Source organism: Artemia sp. Qi Xiang Cuo, chromosome 1 (genome assembly GCF_049724085.1).
Source record: "Artemia sp. Qi Xiang Cuo chromosome 1, ASM4972408v1, whole genome shotgun sequence".
Taxonomy (NCBI): domain Eukaryota; kingdom Metazoa; phylum Arthropoda; class Branchiopoda; order Anostraca; family Artemiidae; genus Artemia; species Artemia sp. Qi Xiang Cuo.
Window position 1 is genome coordinate 69,755,894 of NC_142794.1, and position 26,248 is coordinate 69,782,141.

The 26,248-nt window shown below is 36.0% G+C and overlaps 1 protein-coding gene across 2 annotated transcripts in view; it reads left to right on the forward strand.

The window, feature by feature from the left end:
- The window catches only part of LOC148956663 (protein Wnt-4-like), a 313,166-nt gene that overhangs the window by 56,248 nt on the left and 230,670 nt on the right, over positions 1-26,248 (forward strand). The window contains exons 3-4 of one of the 2 annotated variants that reach the window (XM_089086579.1): positions 5,837-5,989; positions 14,618-14,816. In XM_089086579.1, the coding sequence (XP_088942705.1) occupies positions 5,837-5,989; positions 14,618-14,816 (352 nt within the window). The remainder of the gene's footprint in view (positions 1-5,836; positions 5,990-14,617; positions 14,817-26,248) is intronic. The other variant, XM_089086585.1, reaches the window with a different exon arrangement.

Here is a 26,248-nt window from a genome sequence, read left to right on the forward strand (position 1 = left end):
ATTTTTTTTTAAAATCAGTACTTGTTTTATTTTTACATCTATTCCGTCTAGCTACATGGAAAGTCAATCGGTGAATTTTGTTTTAATTAGCGGGGAAGCATCTTAATACATATTGCAATTTTTTGTTTCGGTGTTAATATTTTCAGTGTATGTGAATCATGCGTTAAAATTCTCTTCTGAAGTTGAATCTTGGTCAAATATAATTTAAAAAACATTTTATAGATAAATTGAAAAACTAAAAAAGAGTTTTTATTGAAATTTAACGATTGAAAATGTATTTAAAATGTTTGTATCGATTTAAATAGTTTAATATTAAATTTATATAAATACGGTTAAAGTTTTGAATAGAAACTAGATATTTGAAAAGGCGAAACAATTTGCAAAACAATTTTTGAATAGCCTCAATAGTGAGATCCAGTTAACGCCGGTCTATCTAAATTGAGGCTTCGATTAGTATATCTAGGGTTTCCACCGTCAGTAGTATCTTACTAGATTTAGTAAAAAAAGGTCTAGTAAAATTCCCGGAATCTAGTATAAAGTCATGAATTATAGTAAACAAAACTTTCGTTATTTTCCATGAAATCAGGGGAAAAATTAGGGTCCATTCATTACAAAATCTGATTTCGATTACGTAAAATATTATGGCTACTATTGGTCTCATTTTTACAGTTTCGCGTCAACCCTAGCGCTTAAAAATCTCTACTTTTCTCTCGGCGTCTTCTTGATACTCGCTTTGAAAGGCAAACTATTTAAAATCAGGACTGGTCTTTCGGCTTAATTTGTTTTCAGAATATTTTCCCAGACTCTCAGACATTTTCAATATATCTGAATTTTATGAGCTGAAGACCAGCGAAACCTTCCTGAAGCGAAGCCTTCTGTGAGCCATGTGAACCTATTTCGTACCGTGCGAAAATGGTTTTTGCTGTTTCAGAGTGACAGTAATTTTATAACCTATGAAACAAAGTAGAACTGAAAATCCATGATTCAAAACAGAAACCATGATTCACGAGAAATTCATGTTTTTTGAAATTAAATCTAAGGCATTTCCAATATCCATGGCAGGTGTCGAAAATCGTTATTTTCATGGATAAACAGGGATATCTACTTAACACATTCCCATTTTCCGGGACAAAATGACATAAAAGGGCAAAAAAGAACACATTTTAGAAATTTGGGACATTCAAGGGTGAAAAGAGGACTCATTTTGTAAATTATCACCCAAAACAAAACATTTCCGAACGTTTGTACATCGGTAAGAAAAAATATGCCATTTTTCACCAAAATAGTGCTTTGTCTCGGTATTTTTCTTTCTTTTTTGAGTCTCCAGGTTTTGCCAGATATGTCGTAAATAAGGAATTTTCTCCAAAATAAGCAATTAAGTGTGTATATGAGTTCATATACAGTACTTGTAATACTTGCAATCAATGGATTTGCAATCAATTTAAAGTCCTGAGAAGCTAATTGATTTTAAAGCATCAATAACTATATTTTAGACTTCCCAGTTGCAAATGAAGTAGTGCCACACGGTGGCAGTACTGGATTCAACCAAGTTGATTTGCTTATTTGTAATGAAATGTGGCTACGTTTGGTTATCTGTAATTATGAATCAGCTATAATGAGGGGGGGGATGAGTCATTGTTTAGGTGGGGTTAGGGTAGATTCCTACAAAACAACATTTTAATGGACAAACTGCTTACTCTTCATGAGGCTTAAGATAAATGCTGAAAGAGGTATAGGGGAGTAGGAATCTTACATTTCCATATCTACCAGCACAGAGGCGGAAAAGGCAGGGCAGGTCATTATCAGCCCCGCCATGAAATTTCTTTGGGGCGGATATACAGCTAAGAACTTAGTTTTCAGCAATTTTAAATGATAGTATTTTTCTTTTTCTATTTATATGCAGTACTTCAATGTATTTGTATGTAATGTATTTATCGATAAGAAAATCCTATTGTAGAGGTTGTGATGACTTCAGTTATGTAGAAGATCAAAAGTCTCACAGCATTTCCATACATACAAACAATAATACTGCTTTCCATCCAACCGAAATTCTTTAGTAGTAATATTAACAAGGACTTTTCACCAAAATTACTATTCATCACCAATTTTTAAGTATATTCAAATTTTATACAAAATTGAAATTGCAAATTTGAATGTAGGACAGTACTCATCAACATGCAGTTATTGATTTACACATTTTAAAAGTAATTAACCGGAGATTTAAGGGACCGGTACCTCAAATTATATTTTGGTTAGGCCTGGGTGTGATTTTGAAAAGAATCAGGAAATAAATAAAAAAAGAGCTTTTCAACTGAAAGCAAGGGACAGATTTGAAACCTATTTGAACAATTTATTCTTTGTATCAAGGGGGCTGCCTCCTCCTTAGCTTCTTACTCTTTACTGTGAAGTTTGTCTTTTCTCCAAATTTTTAAAGAAAATTTGCATTGGAAAACAGAGATTTTTCAAAGCACTAAAAAAATTTTGTTTAATGACTAAGGTGCTTAGTAGGGGGCAGTCGCCCTTATATACAGAGTAGTTTATATTTGTTTTAAGTTTTAAAATTGCTCCTTATTTTAGTTGAAAAACATTTTCTATTTGCTTAATTACATTTCATGAAACTGTAAATTTTTATCAATATTCCAATGATCTCTGTTTGGATTTTGATGGGTAATCAAACAGTTTGTGGAAACAAACTGTACGAAAGGAGTGACCCGGCTCAATAGTAACCAAAATCTAAACAACGAAATTTTGATATCAATAGACATATCAAAAGAATTGTCTTATTATGGTGATTCCAAATATATAAGTTGCATAAAGTTACAAGCCTGAGAAAATTTGTCTGATTTTTGAAAAAAGGGGAATGGCCCTCTTAAAGTTATATACTTTTAATGAAAAGCCAACCATCAGATTCAGCGTATCAAAGAACCCAACTGTAGAGGTTTCAAGCTCATATCTGCAAAAATGTGGAATTTTGTCATTTTTGCCAGAAGAATAATCACAGACGCGTGTTTATTTGTTTTTCCTCAACACCTCGCTCTTTACTCTTAAGTTTAAATCTTGTCCAATTCTTTTAAAACGACACCAGAAACACCAGAAAAACAATAAGTAACTTTTTTTAAGTGCCAAAAAATTGTAGCATGAAGAGTGAGGTGTTGGAGAGGGGGGCAACCAAGGCCGTACCCAGGATTTTTTTCTGAGGGGGATTTACTAAAAACAAATTGGGGGGGGGGTTAGACAAAAAAACCTCAAAAACGCAAATAAACTTTGTCTAGATCCATTTTTGTTACGTTTTTACGAGTCAGACAAACATTTCGAGGGGAAGGGGGGAGTCAAACCCCCTAACCCCCCTGGATACAGCCTTGGGGGCAACCCCCCTCATATACATAATAATTTATGTTCGTTTTAAATTTTTGCTCCTTAGGCTACTTTCAGTTTAAAAAAAAACTTTTTTTTTCTTTATTCAATGAAGCTTAGGGACAAATATTTTTCTAAAGGTAATGGAAAAAGTATATTAATTAAAGTAAAAGTTTATGAAAATGAAAAAAATAAGTAATTACAAAAAAAACACGCAAAACAACAGCCTACTTACAAAAACTAAGATATAAACTGCCAGCATTAAGTTCTGTTGAGCAATGCCGAAGCATTGGACGGATGTTTTTTTTAAATGTCAACAGTTTTGAACTTGGTTATCAAACACCAAAATATTTAATGTCTTTAGACTTAATGTTTATAAAAAGTAATGCATTATCAAAGTTGTTTGTTCAAAGTAAGACATTAAAGCTAAGACTAAGAAAATCAAATAAAAAATTTTAATTCAATATTTTTAATTTTTTTTAGCACCAAAAACCAGTATATTTGACACCTTTATGCTTCTTAACTGTAAAAAATTAATCCTTTCCAAAGTGGCAGCTTGATATATACAATCACTCCTGGAAGAAAAAGATGATAAAACAGAAAAATGTATCCGTTCAAGAGGAAAACACAGAAATTCCCAGCATTTCATTCAGGGGAAACATTTCTGATTATAGGGGTTTCATATATCAATTCATGGGTATAGCCTACTCTTGCAATGCAAGCAAAGGTTGACGGCATATTCTTACCGATATCGCCCCTTATTAAGTTGTTTTCCTTGTGTTTTCTATAATTATACAAGCTTTCTTGTGTTCTAATAACTGCACTAATTACTAATAAACAAATATATATTTAGGATTGCCATAAAAAGCTGATTCTTTGATAGAATGTTATCAGTATTTAGGCTCTTATACTTTCGTTATTGACAAGGATCGTTAGTTACTTACCATTCATTACAATGAAGAATTTGATTTTTTTTTCTTTTTTTGCTCCAACCAAATCATATAGAAAAAATGTTTGTGGCAAGGGCTGATCCAGGATTTTTTTTCGGGGGGGGGGTTACTAATTTTTGACTCAGTTTTCGGCTAATTTTACTGATTTTTACCCAGGTTTCACTAATTTTCGACTCGGTCAAAAATTTCGGGGGGGGAGGTTCAAACCGGGTAACCCCCCTCTGGATACGGCCTTGGTTTGTGGAAAACTGGTTAGGGGTCACTCAGTCACAAAGTAGATCCTATATTTTCCTTATTAAGCTTCAAAATCTATTGACAGGCATCCAACTATGGGGCACCACACGTCTTTTCCATGGTTTTTCTCTATTCTACTCTCTTTCTTATGGTTTCTTTATAATTACTTTACAATCCCAAATTTCCAGGGGAAGTCATGCCCCCCCCCCTGCCGATGCCCATGCCGCTGACCCCTTGAATTGAACCCCTTGATACCTCTAAGTGAAGCAATTTTAAATTTTTTGAGAAAGTTTTAGAGAGGTGTGAAATAAAGCCTACAATTAATACCCTATTTTAGCAAAAACGCCTGCCAACTTCTTTAGGTTTTTCATGTTTTTGAGACAAAGACCTTTTTGTACTGTTTATAGTGCATATTAAAAAAAAAATAAATGAAACAAAGTCCAGCCGATGGATACACCAATTCCGCATGTTTAGGGATCAGGGCAAAGAAGATAGAAAACTGAATGAACGGATTATTGGTGCTGTAAAAATGGCAGGTGCAAATAAACTTTCAAATGGGTATAAATCCATTTATTTAGGTAGTGAAAAAACAGGTACACAAGTCCAGATATTTCGATCACATATGCAGCAACCGTCTTCAGTAGAAATACTAAAATAATAAAATTGAAACTAGCATATTTATATACAACAAAATAAATAATTTTTTGGGTCATTCTTAAAATAATGAACTTCCGGATTATTGACTAGATTATTTTCAGAGAGAGTTCATTGACAAAGTTCAATCAAAGTTCTTCATGTAAATTTTCTTCTTTAATCTTGCTCGAATGTAAAGCAAATTTCCAATGGAAGTGGCAAAACCTTCCGTGTGTTCTAATTGCAAACCAAATGTTGAGTTTATAGTTGTTTACTGGGTTGGTCTCATTTCCCCATATATACGTATATGGGTAATACAGCCCTACGTTCGACTACCGGCACAGAGTAAGATTAAAAAGACAGCCTGAGGATTTTCTAGGCAATGTTAGATTGTTTTGATTTTTACTTTTTTAGACCACCTTAAGTTTTTAGTCAAATCAGCTTCATACGTTCTTTGTATCAAGAGCTAGCTGTCACTCTAAACGTTTTTCCATTTTTACAACAAAAACTGCCAAGGAACCTCTACGCTTCTCCATCAGGATGGTAGATACGCTCTATTTTACATTTTAATTAAATCCCAGATCGAACCAACATTGATTGATGTTAAATGCTTGAAATCTAAAGTTTCATTAGAAAATATTTATTTAAATTAACTATCTTTATAGGCTTGAAAAAAACAAAGGGTAATGAAACGTTACCAACATGGAGTATGCCTAACGAAGTACTGAATGATGAGCCAAAGAAAAAGAAAACAAGCAAAAAGAAGAAACCCGGAAGAAAAACAAGGTCATTTATGCCATATCCTGTTGTACCACCAGGTATGCTGGACTAAACCTTGAATTACACTATTGATAAACTTCCCCTATTTTTTACTCAAAAAGAAAATAAGTGAGCATCTTATAAATTTTTTTTCACAGAATTAGCGTAAGTTTTGGGAATTGTTATATATATATATATATATATATATATATATATATATATATATATATATATATATATATATATATATATATATATATATATATATATATATATATATATATATATATATATATATATATATATATATATATATATATATATATTATTATATATATATATCATCGTAATATATGTGTATATATATATATATATATATATATATATATATATATACATACGTATATATATATGTATACACATATATATATATATATATATATATATATATATATATATATATATATATATATATATATATATATATATATATATATATATATATATATATATATATATATATATATATATATATATATATATATATATATATATATATATATATATTGGTTCCTTATATTACGATGATTTGCAAATTGGATAAGAGTTGCTTTGGAATATATAATTTAAATTGTAATGTAATTTATGCGTTTTGGGTTTATGCTTCAATTTTTTTTTGTATTTTTGAAAATTAGCTTAAGATCCTCTTCAAACCACGTAGCCACGTAGTGAAATGGACCAACATACACCAATCAAGTCATCATGTCGAATCTTGACTGCGTTACCTTATTAAATCTTCCAGTGTCACCTGTTATCGTCGTCCCAGATCTCCAGCTCCTAGATCCCTTTCCGGATTCTACATCCTTATCTTTCCCTAAGTTCAAGCGGCTACTTCTTTAGGAACTCATCAGCCTAGGTCTAGTATCATAAAGATTAGAAAAGGCACCTTTTTATACCAATTATAGAATCCATTTCAAATGTATTTCAAATCCATCTCCTTAATGGTCCAACTTAAACCTGGTTGATCAAAATCAGCCATTTCAATTTGAAACACGAAATTCTGGGATGATCGGTGTTTTAATCGAAGTTTTAGAAGTTAACAATATTTTAACTCAGATTTGTACTACTTACCAATGACGAACAAATGAGTGATATCACTAAAAATTGTAGTATGGACAAAATAGTAGAGGTATCAGAAATGACCAGTTTTTTATGCAATCGGACGGCTATGTAACCACTTTGTGTCATACTCAGGAGATCTCCCCATTAAATTACTGAAAGAGTGCTCAGCCTTCCTAGCCAGTCACATCAGTAATAAACCAGAGTTTCTCAGAACAAATATTTCCGAAGATGTGGAAAGCTGTGTATATCCCTGTCATAACAAAAGTTAATAACCCAGTTCTGTGATCAACTTAGACACGTATCGATAACTCCCAACTTATCGAAATTGGGAGTTATCAACGTAGCGAAGCAGCGAGATTGCTCCCTATCGCAACAAATAGCACCTTCGACAGATCTGTACCAATATGGCTGCATACAAGGAATTAGCCGGGCTGTATATCTAGTACGAATGTACCACGTAATCGTCAAGTGCTTGTAAACGTCTGATAGTATTGTTGGCTTTGTTTTAGTAGTCTACAGAAAAACATTCGACATTATCAAACACCTGATCGCACTAACAAATCTAAAAGAGATGGAAGCTAAACCACTTACAACAATTACTGGGAGAATTTCGACGGGGATGATGGCAATTAGTTTGCCCTTCGTTTTCGGAAAGATACCTGCTCTGAGTGGCCAGAACTACTCTGCAGCTGCCCAAAAAGAACTAAACTAGCTGATCTTTTATTCCTTGCCGTCATCAACCCAATCCTTACAGAATAAGAGGAGCGTTTTATGTTCGTTGACGAATTGTCTGCACTTCTCAAGTACACACGAGCAAAAAAGTAGTGTGAACAGACTCTCTTTTCGGACTTTATCAGCTAGTGTCAATCAAATAGCCTACAAGTTAATAAATAGAATCGAAGGCTATGCGACTTAATCCACTCAAGCGGGATTTTACAGTCCCAGATGTGCCGTTCACCACTGTTTCCTCAGTAACAATATTGGGTGTAACATTTGGAAATGATTACTCGTTTAAGCTGCATGTAGAAAAAATCGTGGTTGCAGTGATAGCTGTAACCTAGTAAAAGACTTTGTACATAAGGTCACAACTCAATCTAGAGTTTGATAAGTATGAGCAGGACCGACTTCAAAAAACGTTAAGATGTTCAAAAACGCGCTACAAAAATTATATTCGGACCACGGTTCAACATCTGAGACAACTGCCCTTGAGTTCTTGAATTTGCCCACTCTATTCGCTCGAAGACATGATTTAATAGAGGAACTTGGAAAAGCGGTTATATTGTGTCATATTTTGCAAATGTTTTTAACAAGCGACCTTTCTTCTGTTCTTTTTTTATTGTAAAAATAGAATAATTTATGGTTCACTTTTCAATGCTACTTTTCAATTCACTTTCCAATGCTACTTTTCAATGCTCGTACAACAGCTATTTAAATAAATGAATGCGAATAGAATGATCTATCGCTACAGTTTGATCTCCCTTTCTCGTTTGTATCTGTATTTTTCTTTAAACCAAAAGGAGGTTTGTAGAAGAACCGTTATCCAGCTCAAATCTGATTGATGAAACGCGTTTTGGTAAAATTTAGGTCCCTGACCTCTTTTTGGGAAAATATATGCAGAGGGAGTCCTAGTACTCGCTCATCTGCCAACATCCCTCATTGGCAACGGTATTTGTATTTTCCTTCCGAATATCCCCCATCAGACGTTTTCAGTTTATTAAAAATAGAAAATAGCTTGATACTTTCGTACAAGAATTCATTGAAAACAATTTTGTTGTCTTAGTTGATTCTTTTGGTGGATAAACTTCACGATCTCTATTGTCTTGAACCGCTGGTCAACCATGTTTCTCTTCTGATGCAACCAATTTTCACCCACGGGGCTGTGCCTTCTTTATTGGTTGGAGATAGAGCACCTATTCTGAAGAAACATTAAAACGACAAACGGAGCTTGTCGATCCACTTTTAGCCATATTCAATTATTTGCTGTGAGATTTTTGAATTGTGATTTATCGATGATATAAAATAGAGTTTTATACCTCTCTCTTTACCAATTTATGTTCGACTAGACTCAGCAGTGTACACACACAAGTTTATTGTCACCAGCAGTTTGATTGACGCTGACGTGAAAGGCCAAACTATGGTTCTTCTGGGTTATGAACGCCATTATCTTCTTTCCTTTATTGTTGCAGCAGAACCAGGCATTTTTCCACTTCACCTGGCATCTGGAATACAGATATTTTCTTAGGATTTTCTTTATTCCTAACCTTCCTAGACTCAGATCTGGGATGCACACTATTTTGCTGACTCTTAAGTTAAAACCCTTGGTGGCATTTATTCTTGACTCAGAGTTTGATTAGTGCGTCAAGCATTGTCCAAGGCTGTTGACTTTCAGTTCCCTAAAATTTTGTTGTTCTACCCAAGTCAGTAGAATTAGGGATAGATAGTATCCTAGCCAAGGTAAAATTTAAAGCTGACATTTTGGAAGGACAACTATCTTCTGGGAAGCTTTGGTAGAATCCAGGATGAAAGTTGGAGAGAAACTTTCCAGGAACAGTCAAATGCTAAACTGTAGAGTTTAAACTTTGACAACATAGAAGATGGATGGAATGAATTTATGAAAATAATTTGTGAAGTTGCTGATGGTTTCTTAGAGAAAAAAGTTAGGGACGCAGCTAGAAATACAAGTGAAAAGGCTTTATGTTTAATAGAGAAAAGAAGCAGCTTGTATAAGAATTATCTGAGTAATAGATCGTATGAAAATAAGAGGAATGTAAGGAAAGTGAAGAAAGCAATAAAATATGAACTAAGGAGTTATGAAGTAGAGACCATGGATAAAATTGCCGGTGTCAGCAAGATGCAGCTAGACGGCAACTAGAGTTAGGATGATTTGGCTTTAAAATCCCCCCCCCCCTCCTAACAACAGAACGGTCAGAGAGCCATACTGTGATAAATATAAACAACAACAAGTAAAACAATACGGAAGACAGTGAAATCTGTTTAGACCTTAAAATATTTTGGTTCTATATCCAAATGCTGTCCTCGGCAAATTACGTATAAAAAAAAACTTACAATAACATGAGGTCTTTAAAACTGAAATTGAAAAATTAAAACAGTCGAAAATCTATTGTTTTTATGATGGACAAGGCAGTGTGGTTTTCTTCGTTATTTAAAGGTCATGGATATGTTTTTTTTTTCGTCTCCCAGAAATGATAGTCTCGAACCAATAATCCTAGAGGATAGGGAAAGGGATTAAAAATTAAAAGTGCCCTTTAAACTGACCAAACAGAATGGAGGGCAACTGACCCCTTTTCCCCAAAGACATGTGAATGAAATTCTGAGATAGCCATTTGGTTCATCATAACTGAAAGGTCAAATAAATATGCCTCTGAGGATGATTAGATCTTTTGACTGGTTCGATCAAAATGGCAATTACAAAATTTTTTCATTGTTAAGGAGAAAGGGCACATAAAAATGGCAAGGAAGTGCCTAGTTTCCTTCCAATCTCTCTTCAATTCCCCTTCTACATACTTCGAAAGTTTTAACCTAATGCCATCAGTCGTTGCTTAGATATTGCTAATATTCCCTTTCACAACCAAGATGGACAAAGTATATTTTGATTGTGTTTGGCATCCCTCTCAACATTCTCTTAAAGTTTCATCTTAATACTCTAAGCTTTTTTGGAGATCCAGGATCAAACAAGCCCTCCTTTTTTAATAAAAAAAACCTGATATGTTAGCAATGAGAAACTTGCATATCTTACATGCCATGCACTGGGAGCTGCCCTTGCACCTGGAGCTGCCCTTGCACCGGGGGCTGCCCTTGCACCGTTGGGATTGCGGGACGAGGGGTTCAATCGCTGAGGTAGAGTTATTTAACTTTTGGAGTATTTTTAATAATGTGGCTATCTTAAGATTTTGATTTAATTCTTTTGGGGGAAAGGGGGTGGGGATGGGGTGGTTGCCCCTGATCACTATTGAATCTTAAAAATGGCGCTGCAACCTTTAATTTATCATTGAATGAACCTCGTCCAGAGTTAACACGGCCACCCTTCCCATAAAAATCTTATATCTTAACAATGGGCAACTTCCATAACTTACAGCCCTTGCCCAGGGGGCTTGAAGGGGGGTTGTCAACCTCAGAGGCATGGCTATTTGATCTTTAGGCTATTTTGAACAAAATCTCAAAGTTTCATCGGATGTGTTTTATGAAAAAAGGCGTGGGGGACGGATGCCCTCCAGTCACTTTTGACACTTAAAAACGGCACTAGAACTTTTAAATTGTAATTGAATGATCCCCCTCTGAAGTTTATATGACCACCCCTTCCCTGTGAAGTACCTCTAGGAAAACATAAATTGCTGTATTGAAGTAATTGATGTATTTATTAGTATTTTCTTACAGCTTAAACTGTAATGGCTCATTGTTTTAGTGCTTTCTGTAAAATGTATCTATATTTATTTATTTATTTATTTATTGAAAAACCCGTCAAATAATACAACAAGACGGAGCACTTAAAAGAAAAAAAAAGAAGACACAAACTATAACAAACTGAACCAACAAAGAAAACAAATCACTGACTCACTGAATGAGCAGATGGGACTTTTCGTTTAGATTTCGGCGTATTTTTCTATTATGCTTCGCTACTCGTCTAGCGACGGCGACGTCAGGGTCTGCGACTTTGAAATTTTCAATTAAATGCGAATTCCTATGCCACGGAGGTAGACGAAGCAAATACTTTGCAAAACCAAAATACATTGCTGTGATTATACTCTGGTCAGTTTTAGTGAGAAGTTTCCGGAAGGGCGTGGCATATAAAATGTGAGGAAGAGCGATGGTGTTATACAAGCTTTCTAGAAGCAGCCGGTTGAATCAAAGTTTGCAAGATACAACTGAAGCGTAAGACGTTGAAATTCGTCGTTTAAGCTGTTCGAGGAGAAGTTTTCGGGTGTGACGGATAGACGAACCTATGGGTAAACCTAGATAAATGAGGTGATCCACTGGCTGGACAGAGCTAGAACCATGGGTAATGGTTGGAACACAAAAATCAGTTTTCCAATTGAATAGGACGATTTCCGATTTTGAACAGTTGGACTGAAGTTCAACTTTGAGATATTCGGCTTCAAGAATTTCGAAGATATCAATTGCCCGCTGAAGAGTTCGGCTAAGATTCAGGATGTCTTCCGCGTAACATACCAAAGACAAGTTAGCAGATGACAGAATCAGCGAAGATGGACATTGATATTGTGCATCAAGGACACAGTTATTGAAAAGGTCGAGAGAGGTGACTGCTCCTTGACGCACTCCTTTCTTGACTGGACCTAGTCGGGGGCGCGGAATGGGGGTCAAACCCTTGTCAGGAGGTAGCTTCAGTCTGATCCGTAATCTAGAATACAGATTCCTGAGAGAAAGAATGACAGCTAGATTCAACCCACGTTTACCGGCCTTCAAAAGCATCGCAGCATGGATTAGAGAGTCGAATGCACGTCTAATGTCGTGTCCTGCCAAAGAAAGGCTCTCTCCAGAAGATTCGGCATCTATCAAGACATTAGCAACAACTGTTAAGGCATCAGCACATCCAGCTCCTCGCTTGAAGTCGAACTGATGCGGAGGAGTGTAGCATACTTTTTCGAGTTCCTGTATAAACAGTAACTCGAAGAGCTTGTACAGTGACGTAGCTACAGTTATCGGACAGAATACTGTACATTGAGTTTCAGATTTTCCCTTTTTAGAAATGGGAATCAGATCTCCGATACAGAAAGAGGCAGGAACAATCCCTTGAGAGAAAATCATCTGCATAAGTAGAGAGAGTTGTGCCGCGAAAAGTTTACCTCCGTGTTTCAAGTGGATCGCACTGACTTCGTCAACGCCCGATGAGCCTTTCCATTTGAGTCTACAGATAACATCTTCAACAGAGCGAGCACTGACGATAAAATCTTCATTGGGATGAGAAGGTAGAAACTGATCCAAGGCAGCCTCGTAAGGTTGTTCGATGGAGGGGTCAGGAGCTGAGAACTCCGATTCATAATGGGTATACCATTTATCTTCAGGGATGTTGACTGGGGATGGTCAAGAAGAATTTTTTGCAGAACGAAAGACAAACCTGAAGATCATATTTCTATCTTGTTTGGCACGGGCAGAATAATGATTGACTAGATTTTTCTGATGCCAAGCCAGGGCCTTAGAAAACCTTCGCTTTGTGAAAATCCGTATGCTGTTCACAAGACGCATATTCGGACGTCCACACTCGTTCCATACTGAAAACCAAAATTTTGCTTGACTACATGAAATGACGAGATCTGGATTTGACGACCAACCGTCAAATCCAGATCTCGGATCTGACGGATTTTCAATCCATATTATTATTGTCTCTATGACGTCTGTTAACGATAGCGTTTCTGTCTAACTACCGAACCCACGACACTTATGTTGTGGGTTTTTGGTCTTTTACTTTCGTTTGTTTTTCTTCTGTTTTAGATTAGGCTACGGCTTTTCAGAAATATTCAATTTTCCTGAGTAGCACATTTTTTTTCTTTTTAGAGCAATAGGAAATAAAAACATTTTTAAGACGCTTTACTATAAATTTTTTAATTTTTAATTTTTGGTGAATCTTTTAGGTCAGGAAACTAATCTTTTCATAGTTCATGTTAAAGATTCATAATTCATACTGGTACATATTTACTTGGCCCAGAATATGTAAACTTAGGTCTTTCCTATTGAAATAAGGGGATTTGCAATGCTATACTAGGTTAAGTCTGACACCGTAACGACGATTATCCTGCTTCTTGAGCTTTGGGCTGACAACACGCCTGCCTCTCCTTAAACAACGAACAGCCATACCACCACTTGTATTTGATCAATGTCAGTTTTTGTGTTTTTGTTGTTTTTCTTTTGCTGATTTTTAACTCCTGTTTACCCGAAACCCAAAGAGGTGTGGATGCTCAGCTTCCCTACCCTCAGAGTACATGCTCAAAGATAATTCAGAGGAAGGGTAAGGAGGCACTTGGACCTAAAATACATTCACTGAAGCCGTATGAACTACCCCCCCCCCTCGGAAAAAAATTTCCTGATCTCTCTGTTAAGCAATGATGTTCAATTATGTATTTTTTTACTACTTGGGTGTGTTTTGGCTGCATTTGGGTCAACCACGGGGTTTTATAAGACAGAGCTGCCAAACCGATGGTTTATTGTTGCGTCATGTCTTTTGCTACTTATAAACGGTACTTTACTGTTTTTGTTATCGACATAATTTCAATTTTAACAGTTATTGATGCAATTTCAAGTCCAAGACTAAAAATATCATTTCTTGTGTGAAAGACCGCATATAAATCAGAAATCATAAGTCTGTAGGGAAATTGGGTTCGATCTCATATTTATGGGTTATAGTGAAAGAAAGACTAAAATTACAAAACTGCATTTTATGCGCGTTTTTTCTAGCTCATATGTCAGCCATGGAAAAAGAGAACTCTATTCTCTTATGTACATAGAGAGTGGACACTAAAGCAGGCAAATTGTATTCTAAACATATTTGCAAATAGTACATACGTGGTTTTTCCTACAATAACCCCATATAGCTATTTCTTCAGGTACGAGAGAGGCTGCGTTTGTACACGCCATTTCGTCAGCCGGAGTGGCTCATTCCTTGACTCGTGCATGCTCAGCTGGAGAATTGGCAGACTGTGGATGTGACAGATCAATTAGAGGAATTAGTGCTGATGGCTTTCAATGGTCAGGCTGCTCAGATAATGTCCAATTCGGCACAAGCTTCTCTAAGTAAGTATACAATTATAATATTTCCTTCCGTCATATGTATATTTGAAATTATTTTGTACTAGTGGTTGATGCTTTTCATGTATGAGGGGTTGAGATGTCTCCAAAATATGGATAATTGCGTGGAAACATGTAGCTTGTTTTTATTTAGGTGTAAAGAAGTCGAAAAAAACCTATTCTATCTTCAGTTCCCCTCACTCTCTGAGAGGAATTCAATACCCTCCATGAATCGAAGTCCTGGTCGGGTGCCTCAGTACCAATATCGCATCTTGTCTAATAAATTATGAGAAAAGTTTTTACAGTGACTTTACAGTGGTTTTTAACGTAAAGTTTTATAGTTGCCAGTGCCACAACTTCCCATTCCCCCGAAGAAGTTAGGGTATTTTACAAAGAACGTCAAAATGCAGACCTTTAGAACTATTCAATAATATAAATAGTGAGGCAAACACATTGTAATTAGATTTAGAGTGGTTTGAGATTTAAATAGAGATGTTTCTGAAATTTTGTTACTTAACATTAGCTGCAAGTTTGTGGCACGGAAAGATTGTTCTGAGCTTCTTGATGGCTCTCACGTTAAAATTAGAAAAAATTGTATGCCGGTAAAATGTTCGATAGTAGATATTTTCATCTTTATGAAGACTATGAAAAAAAAATTTATGGTCTTTGGTTTTGTATTCCTGGGCCATGTTCAGGCAGAGGAAATACTGGGTTCCAAACCTCCCCAAAATGTTTCTCGAATTCATAAAATGGTCCTAAAATACAGGTAGAAAATTTATTCAAGGAGGCACACTTGTGCCTCTATAAAGAGGCGACCCACCACAATGTTAAGCGATTTCAGGTCCTAGAGGTCGCAGAGAGACGGCGGTAATCGCATTTTGTACCCCAAGCTCAAACTAAGAAACTTGCAAAATTTCATCCTCCTCCGACTTTATCTTCATGGGGTAAACTGGGCCGGAAGTTTGGACCCTCCCACCACAGCCCCCCTTTAAAGTTGTCCGATTGGGCTGAAATTTAGAGGTTAAGCTTTCCTAGGGCCCGGGAGCTTATCCTCGAAATTTCAGCTCAATCCGATCACTCCTTCCCAAATATAAAAACCAAATATAGCCACTTAAAATTCATCATTTCTTTTTTTTTTTCTTAGCCACGCCTAAAGGCCACAGTTGGCAACGGATCCGGTTGAATGAGGACTCATTCGAAGCAGAATTTGACCTGTTAGGGCCTTTTGATATTTTCAGACCGAAAAAATTATCCCCCGAATTTACATTTACGAAAAACCTTGTTTTCCTATAATAGCCCATGTTAATTTTTCCCACCACAACCCCCCTTTAACGTTGTCTGATCGGGCGGAAATTTAGAGGATAAGCTTTCCTGGGGCCTGGGAGCTTATCCTCGAAATTTCAGTCTGATCACTCCTTCCCTGTTTTCCAAAAACCAAATATCAAGTTTTGCTTGCGTCAAAAAGATTCATCACCTCACTAAAAAACAATATTAATTATGTCTCTTTAGTGTAGCGGTGAGACTTCTGGGTGTCAGGCGGAAAACCCGAGTTCGATTCACCGATAGATCAAATTTTTTATATACTGAATTTAAATAAAAAAAAAAAATTCAGTTTCTTTTTTAAATTATTTGAAAAAAAATATGTTTTCTAAAGAGTTAAAAAAAATGAGTTACAAGGTCGACCCTTAAAACACCCTGTCGAGAAAGAAAAGAATAATACACAATCATCTAACAGTTAGTCAAGCAATAATAAGTAATAAACTGTACAAAAACGTGCAGAAATTATTTGAAAAAAACTACGTTTTCTAAAGAGTTAAAGAGGCTGAGTTACAAGGTCGAACCTTAAAAAGTACAGGGATTAGGAGGCACAGTTGGGGGGCTGCCACCCCCAAACCCCCGCTTTCGCAGCCTTTAAATAAAAAAAAAGTTTTTTAAACTGAAAGTAAGGAGCGACATTAAATCTTAAAACGAACAGAAATTATTCCGTATATGAAAGAGGCTGTGCCCTCCTCAACGCCTCGCTCTTTACGCTAAAGTTTGACTTTCTCACAACTCTTTTTTTAAACAATAAAAACTTTAGCGTAAAGAGCGAGGCGTTGAGGAGGGCACAGCCTCTTTCATATACGGAATAATTTCTGTTCGTTTTAAGATTTAATGTCGCTCCTTACTTTCAGTTTAAAAAACTTTTTTTTATTTAAAGGCTGCAGAAGCGGGGGTTTGGGGCGGCAGCCCCCAACTGTGCCTCCTAATCCCTGTACGTTTTAAGGTTCGACCTTGTAACTCAGCCTCTTTAACTCTTTAGAAAACGTAGTTTTTTTCAAATAATCCTCCTAAAAAGCTGAAAATATTTCTCCTACTCATAAATTGGTCTTAAAATAAAGATGAAAAAACTTTTGTTTGGGCTAGTTCGACAAATTCCACATGAGTAAGCCCCTTCGTCTTTATTCTTTTGGATCTCGCCCCCCACAAACAAAATCCTGCATAAGACTTATTTTTTTCTTTTTTACACTAAAGAACAAATCTAGTCACATTAGAAAATCACATTTTTTGCGTGAGTCCACTTTCTCACCAGTTAGAATTTCGCACTGTTTTTTTCTAATTAGCGTCAAAACTTAGCGTGCACAATTCTAATTAGAAAAAAAAATCTTTCCAATTTTGATATGTTTATATATTTATAAGATATATTTAGATATTATTTATAAGACTAAGTAGAAATCACTCAAAAATGGGGGAATCTTTTGGGGGCAGGATGTGGGAGACACATTCCATTTTCGTCAGAACAGCGGGTAAAGGAGTATTGTATTGAAACTAAAGAATGGCTAAGGATATTTAATTGAAAATTATTGGGAATGTCGAGGGTAATGTGAACTAAATCAGAAGTCACCATGAGTATCCAAAGGTGGAAAAGGGCGTATTTGCAATATCTCAGAAAATGTTAAGCGTATTAAGTTTAAACTTTCGGAGAACATTGAGGGGAATATTAAATTAAATAAAAAGGCACTATGTACATCCAGCTTTCAAAAGAGCATATCTGCAATACCACAGAAAATTGTAGAGATATTCGGCTGAAACGTTTAGAAAATGTTGAAGGGGTATCACACTGAATCAAAAGGTACAACACACCAGTGGTGGCGTTTCGAGGAGGACAAGGGGAGGGGGCAGCCCCCCAGTAATTTTGAGAAAAAGTAATATTATATAACCTTTGTCCTTTGACTTTCCGGACGGACACCCCTCTTGCTCCCCCAATGAAAATGCTGGAGCTACGCCCCTGTTACGCGCATCCATGTCTGCAAAAGGGAATGAAAGGTGCCCAAGTTTTAATTTATGCCGCTACAAAGTTGAGAACTTGTTCAGCTAATCGAAAATATATTGGCTATTAGGTTCGTTTTTCACTAGGTTGCGTCTGACACTGTAACTATGATACACTGTTCAGCGAGCTAAAAAAAGTTTTGGAATTTGCAAAGGGTAATATCAGTCTCATGTGTGTTTCGGTGCAAGAGCCTTTCCGCTCAAGTCAAAAGATAAACTTTGTCACACAATTTGGCTGTATTATTTCGATAGCTTTTTCATTTTTCTATAGAAAACTAAACTGGTCGATGCACCTGTGACAGCACTCTAGTGGCGAATCTTCTAGCCTATTCGTCAAACAGGCAAGAAAAACAACAGAACTTTCCGTAGGACCTTGAACGTCATTTCTGGTATAAAACAAACCACTCTCATCCAGCAATTTTCATTAGCTGCATTACTAAATATCCTAATAAAAATGTCATGTTTCTGCCTGATATTCCTAGCTGCGTTACTAAATACCCTAGTAAAAAATGCCATATTTCTGCCTGGGACCCCGTTTACTTGTTCCTGTAGCTGTAAGTAAAATCCGCCTGAGTCTCTACTATCTTTGTCAGGCGGCTCTACGTGGTTATATTTTCGATATGTCCCTGTAGTTATTTTAAGCTATTTTTTATATAGCGCAAACGTGGCTACTTTACCCTTTGCATTCAGTGGCTATAATTTATTTCTTCCAGGAACAATAGAGTGAAAACTGGATCCCAAATAGAATGTCTTTTTACTAACTGGACCTCTTTCTAATAAAGTTTGCGAATAGGTTCTGTGTTATTTCTTAGCTTAATAAAAAACATAACTTCTATTTTATTAAAGTTTAATTGCAGTCTTTTGAAGTCCAGGTAACTTGAGGTAAGATCTAAAAGTGTCTGCAACTTCTCTTCTGATTTTGCCACCAATACAACATCACGTGCAAACAAAGGCATTGCCAATGCTACATTATCTAATTTCACGGTTAGGGCCCGTCTAATCTGGAAAAATCCCTACAATATCAATAATAGGTAGAGAAAATAGCCTAGGTGTGAAAGAGCTACCTTGCTTAAGTCATACATTGCTGCTAAAGGAACTGGAAATGTTTTTACCTAAAACGATTACCCTGATTTTAGTCCCTTCATACAAGGATTGTAAAAAATTTAGTAGGTAATTCTAATCTACACATGAAGCATTACGAATCCATCAACACTATCGAGGGCTTTAAGCAAATGTAGAAATTGTGTAGACAAATTATTTTTTGTCCTTAATATACATAGCAATTAATCTATTCAAGACAAGAATTCTATTTATTGTCGAGTATTTTGACTTAAACTCTTCCTACTAGCCTCCATATTGTTCAATGAGTTAAGCGAGCTCTCAACTGTGCAACAGGTATTGCCAGTCTTTACAGCCTTTTCGTGCAACAACCTTTAGGCCTATGCAGAAACCAATCATTTCAATATTCTGATGATACTTTCTTGAAAATCAATCAAAAACACTCAATTTTCAATGATAAATGTAATGTTTATTCATTGTGTCAAAACAAATCTTTACCCCAATTGTCATCAAGTGCCTTAGGGCTCAAATTCTATCAATCTCATCCACTTTAACAAATGATTCCAGCCCCTCCTCACTTGCGCTCAGATGTCGGCATGCCTCATGGCCTGATTAATGAAGTTGGTTTGAAGCCTTAAGCCTTCGTTAGACGAGTACAACTTTATTTAGTCAGTGTTCATTATTTAAAACGGTAATAATTAAACTGTTGTGACGGTAATTCGCTATTTATGCAAAGTAAAAAATACACCTCTAGCTGTAATTCATCCAAGTAGCCTACCTGTGTCGTGAAAGCTTTATTTAGTTTGATGAAATAATCAAACAGTTCGTGGTAACGAACTGTAAGTAAGGAGCGACCCGGCTCAATGGTAACCCAAACTCTAGAAAACGGGTTTTTGATACCAATAGATACATCAAAAGAATCAGATTTCAAATATATAACTTTTATCGAGTTTAGTGCTACCCATCAAAAGTTACGCGCCAGAGAAAATTTGGCTGATTTTCAAAAAAAGGGGGAAAGACCTCCTAACAGTTATAGAACCTTAATGAAAATCACACCATCATATTCAGCGTATCAGAGAACCCTACTGTAGTGGTTTCAAGCTCCTATCTACAAAAATGTGGAATTTTGCATTTTTTGCCAGAAGAAAGATCACTGATGCGTATTTATTTGTTTTTTGTTTTTTTGTTTTTTTTTCCCCAGGGGTGATCGTATCGACCCAGTGGGTTTTTCAGGAAGGATTTTTTGTGGAGGAGGGGGGGGGGCTGGAGGAGGGGGTTACTCGGGAGAATCTTTCCGTGGAGGATGTTTCTTTGGGGTAAGGGACATTTCTATGAAGGGGGCGCCTGATTTCCAAGCATTATTTAAAAAACGATAAGAAATTAAATTAAAAAAAAAAAGTTTTTTCAACTGAAAATAAGAAGCAACATTAGAACTTAAAACGAACAGAAATTATAACGTATATGAGGAGGTTCTCCCCCAAGTCAATACCTCGCTCTTTACGCTACAGTTTTTTTTAGTGCTTTCAAAAGAGCTATCTATCAAACAGTTCGTGGTAACGAACTGTAAGTAAGGAGCGACCCGGCTCAATGGTAACCGAAACTCTAAAAAACGGAATTTTGATACCAATAGATACATCAAAAGAATCAGATTTTAATTCCGATTTTAAATATATTAGTTTCGTCAAGTTTAATTTTACCTATCAAAAGTTACGCGCCTGATAAAATTTGGCTGATTTTCAAAAAAAGGGGGAAAGACCCCCAAAAAATTATAGAACCTTAATGAAAATTACACCATCATATTCAGCGTATCAGAGAACCCTACTTTAGAGGTTTCAAGCTCCTATCTACAAAAATGTGGAATTTTCCATTTTTTGCCAGAAGAAAGATCACGCTAAAGTTTGACTCTGTCTCACAAGTTTATTTTTTAAAACAATAAAAAACTTTAGCGTAAAGAGCGAGGCTTTGAGGAGGGGACAGCCCCTTTCATATACGGAATAATTTCTGTTCGTTTTAAGTTTTAATGTCGCTCCTTACTTTCAGTTAAAAAAACTTGTTTTTTTTTATTTAATAACTGTTTAGAAGTGACTGAAGACTTTTTATACGTGATGACCGCTTGATATTACATCTTTTACCACTCAGCACAAAAAAAAGAAAGGGCGTAACTAACAAATATTTGATTGGACAAATACTCGTCATGTATTTCTTTGTTCGATTGTGTCCACTGTTAAAAACGGGAGGTCTAAACCATAGAGAAACATAGGGACTACTTGCAGGAGTACCAATTGGGAGGGGGCAAGATGCGGGATTCCTCCCAGAAAACTATTTTGTAACTTCATTGAAAAAAAAATTCGACCTTATAGATTTTGGAAAATACCTTTTTTTGTATCTCTGTGAATAAAATGACTAAAAATCCTTGCTCCTCCCCCCTTCAGTGGCGTAGTTTCGTCAAAATCCTTGGAAGGGGACGAAGTTTCCCAAATCAAGCGAAAATCACTGTGACAACTGAAAAATGAGCCATATAGTAACAAAAAAGGTAAAGATATACTGAAAAAAACTGACCCTTTTCTGTGGAGTTGTTTGAATTATGCAGGTTTATATTAGTTTTGCCAATATTTTTGGAGAAGCTAAATTTCTGCGGGGGGGGGGGGAGGTGCAAGCTGGGGTCTAGAGAGGGTAAACTGAGGTCTAGGAGGGGCGTTTCCCTCCTTCCTCTGCCCTATATCAAGTTACACCCCTGCTTCCCTTACGTTTTCGTGTACTGGTGTCACTGACTACTTGTAAAAATGATGTATCTGAACAACTATTCTTTCATCTTGCTGTCATGAAATTTAAAACTAGTGAAGCACCTATGAAGAATTTACTTTTTGTTCTTTTTACTGGCTTAAAATTTCAGAAACTTTTCAACCAATCAAGTTTTTAAATACAGTATATTACAAGAATAGGTCACAGATGTGAGCCAATCAAGTTAAAGCCCAGTTTTTACCATTGAATTTTTAGATAGTAATCTTTATTTTTCTCCTTATTTGAGCGATCTATAATTAAGAGGAAGGTTTGCCACTACAGGCTTAATTTTTACTAAAAACCATTTTTTGGAATTCCGCTTTTCAGATTTTTTTTCTATAATGAAAAAGATTTTTTTGACGTTGATTATGCGTGTGTATGTTTTATTCGGTTTTACCTAAATCTGAAGAAACGGAACTTGGATAAGAAGACGTATCAGGGAATTTCTCCTGTTTTTGAGTTAAGGAGCTTTGATTATCAAAGTAGAGGGACACTTGACAAAAGAATACAAAGATATGTTTTCAAGATACATTCTAATGTAAATTGCTTCTAGATGAGACCTTGGAATCAACAGAGCAGAAGCAATTTATTCAGATTAGGCAAATAGTTGCTATAAGCAATAAAGTAAAAAAAGAGAAAAAAAGAGATAAAATTTTGTTTTCTTAAAGCCTATATAAAAAAAACTTCTTGAAACGTCCATACTCGTTGCATATCTGATAAGAATTTTTTTTTTTTTTTTTTTTTTTTTTTTTTTTTTTTTTTACAATTTCGCACAAACGAAAAATTCCAGACAATCTTGCTCGGTCAATTCTATGTAAGTTGTTTGTTTTTTTTTGTGAAAATTTTACTATATTTTACTTTTTACGAAAACTTGTTTAAAATCCAATTTGGATGGAACTTGTTTTGGATCTTATTTGAATTTGGATCTTATTTGTTTAAAATCCATGCTACTACTGTTGCTCTGCTACGAAGAACTCTGCAGGGCCAAGCCACCAGAGACCAACACAGCTGTAGATACTCCGCCTCCTTCCGAATATTTTCAAACTTTCCCTGTTTCCACCGTTCAAAGAAGTTCCAATTTAGTTTATGATGAATATCCCCCCCCCCAAGATTTCCAACGTAACACCTTTAATTAGGTGTTGTATTTGTTCCCCCCCCCCTATAGAAAAAAAATTCTTTGGCAAAATTTATTCATAGAAACTTGCCCTCTTCCATCTCAAAATTCTGGCTATGACCTTATTCGGTTGTTTTTGCTTTCGGACACAAGCCACCTCACAAAATCGCACATTACTTTAGATTCGAGGGGTCGTCCCCTCTCTTCTATTCTTGGACCGTCGTGCCGCGATTTTTCACACCACACATAGCACACTCTGCATCACATATGACACCCTTCCATCACACGTGGAGCGTGTCTCCTGTTGAACACGATATTTAAAAGTGTGCAACCCCTTGATAGAATTTAAAGTCGGTACATCACGAATTGACTGATAGATATTTAGCACCGAGCTCTACTCATGTAGATATGATAGATAGCAGTGCATTTTTGATATTGTTACAAAATTAGCAGAGAAAGTAATTATAGCTTCCAGTATCGGATCTGCAATGTAAACTAGCGTCCTCGTTCTGTTATGCAATTACCAGAACTTTCTTATACTATCTATATAATGTAGAAAACGAAAAAAAGATATATTGGATTGAAGCTAATATAACCCAAGTACATGGGCGCCCATAAGCTGAATTTTAGGGGGGGGGGTTACCTGGTATAATCGGCACTTCCAATGCTGTATAATAGAAATCTCAAAACAAAATATAAAAATATAAGGTAGCATCATTCAGCCGGGGGGAGGGGGCTGAAGCCCCCCTCTGTCCCCATATGGGTGCCCATTCCCAAGTAAGCATACTTGGAGGCGTGGCCGTATTCAGTGGAGAGGTTAACGGTTTTCAGCCCTCCGCCGAATAAAAATCCTGGATATGGCCTTGCTTGGAGGGAATAGAAGAACTCAATACCTGCTGTGTCAACTGGGGGGGGGGGTCTGTCATTCCTAGATTTTGAAAAGTATATTATTATTCTTTTTTTGGGGGGGGGGGATTTTCATCAAAAATTTCATTTTTGGTGTATTTATCGAAATAATTAAAAAAAATTATTCCCCCCACCCTAGATTTTGAAAATTTTGTTTGCTTCCTCCAAAAACAAATTTCGTGAATTGATGCCACTGTTCAATTCTACCTCCTCTGTTCCCAGACTGGGCCAAAGAAGCCCACGAGGAAAGAAATTTTGACCTAAATTGTTCTTTGATATTCTTATTTACTCTCTCGCTTCGTGTTGCTTAAGATGACAGACCCGAGGGTGACTCTCTTAGGCCTGGGTGAAGTTTTTATTCAGCAAATTATTGTTATCGCTATTTAACCAGAACGCTAAGTTTTTAATTTTTTAGCACTCAGGAGGGGGGGTGCTGGTAGGAGGTTCATTTAAGGTGACAACTTTTGGAAAATTAGGAAAAAGTGCAAGGTATTGAGGAGGAAACCCCCCCCTCCTCATTTACAGAATGATTTCTGTTCGTTTTAAATTTTAATTTTGTTCCTTAATTTTGGTTGAATAAATTTATTTGTATTATTGAAGTTCTGATCATTTTTCAAATAATGCGGGAAAATCCAACCTCCTATGGAAATTCCCCCATGGAAATATTTTCAGAAAACCCAACCCCGCTCATAATTTTCCCCAGGTAATTACTCTGAAAAACATGTAAAATTGAATCACTAGAAAGAAAGTAAGACAAACAAAAATAATTTGACATAGGAATTCTAGCAAATTCCCCCTCTAAAATTTACCCTAGAAAGTTCACCCTTAGAAACTTCCCTATCCACGAGAAATTCTACCCAGGGGATCTCCCACCCTGCATAAAATACCCCTTGAAAAATATCTGTATACTTCCCAATATCAAATACTATGTGCAAATAATGGGCAAATTCCATAACTTACAGCCCTTTCCACGGGGCTGTTGAGGGTCATGTCATCCCCAAGGCATAGTTATTAGACCTTTCAACTATGCTGAACGAAACGGCTATCTTAAAATTTTTATCGGACGACTTCGAGGAAAAAGAGCATTGAAGGGGGAGTGTTTGCCCTCCAATCTTTTTGTTCACTTGAAAAGGACACTAGAACTTTTAATTTACGTTCAAAATAAAACCTCTTCCAATCTTTTAGGTCTATTGGTTCGATATTGCCCATCCCTCTAGGAAGAACAAAGAAAAACACGCATCCGTGTTCTTTCCTCTGGCAAAAAACACAAAATTTTCCATTTTTGCAGATGGGAACTTCAAACAGTAGTTCCCTGATATTTAATTTTCAATCAGATTTTCAATCAGATTCCTTGAATTTTGGGGTATTTGGGCTCGTCCCTCCACCCAGAATACAACATTCTAAAAAAAAACCTTGGCACTTCTTATTCAGATCATGTTTTTTTTATTGCTATTATTTCCCCTATCCATCCAAAACAACCTTGAAAGGTGTGCTTTACCAACGTGGTTAAAGCATGTAATGGTCATACACTTTGCCATCGTGAATAACAATCGTTATAAATTTAGCGACAAACTTTTCATGAATTCACTTTTTGAGAGCTGAATGATCGCCATAGTAATACCGCGCTGCAATTAGCACTCGAACATTGTGCCTCGTACACAGCAATATAGCTCTTAACTTGAAGCAAGAAACTGCTTATAGCTGAGTCGCTACGGGTCGTTTTAAATACTGGGATAATTATCAGTGCATCAGCTAAATCCGTCAAAGTCATTTTACAAGAATACATACATCAGTCCTTTGCACTAGCGGCATTTCGAAACATATATTTTGACATATTTCCTTATCAAATGATTAATATGAAGTCGTGAGTATAGTGAATCATTAGTAAAACTGAAAATAATGAATTACTTTTAAGGATATGTTTAAAGAATGATAGTAATTGACAGGTTTAACTTCTTATTATTAACTCTTCATAGGGATCATATTTCTAATTCTGGGAATCTCCATTTACACTTTTTAAAATTACACTTCTTTCTAATCTCCCCTTAAATATGTCATTATGCTAGCTGTGGACGAATTGACATTTCATTTTCTTCCGTTTAAGGTAATTGTATTGTACGAAAGCAATTTGTAATTTGCTTATTGGACAGTTTTGCGCATAGGGGATGTCACTTCGGAAAACATACCTGCACTTCTTAAAAATGAACCATTGCTATGGACCTTCTCTCTAATAATAGGGTAAAGCACGCAGTTTAAGCGCAGGGGGGGG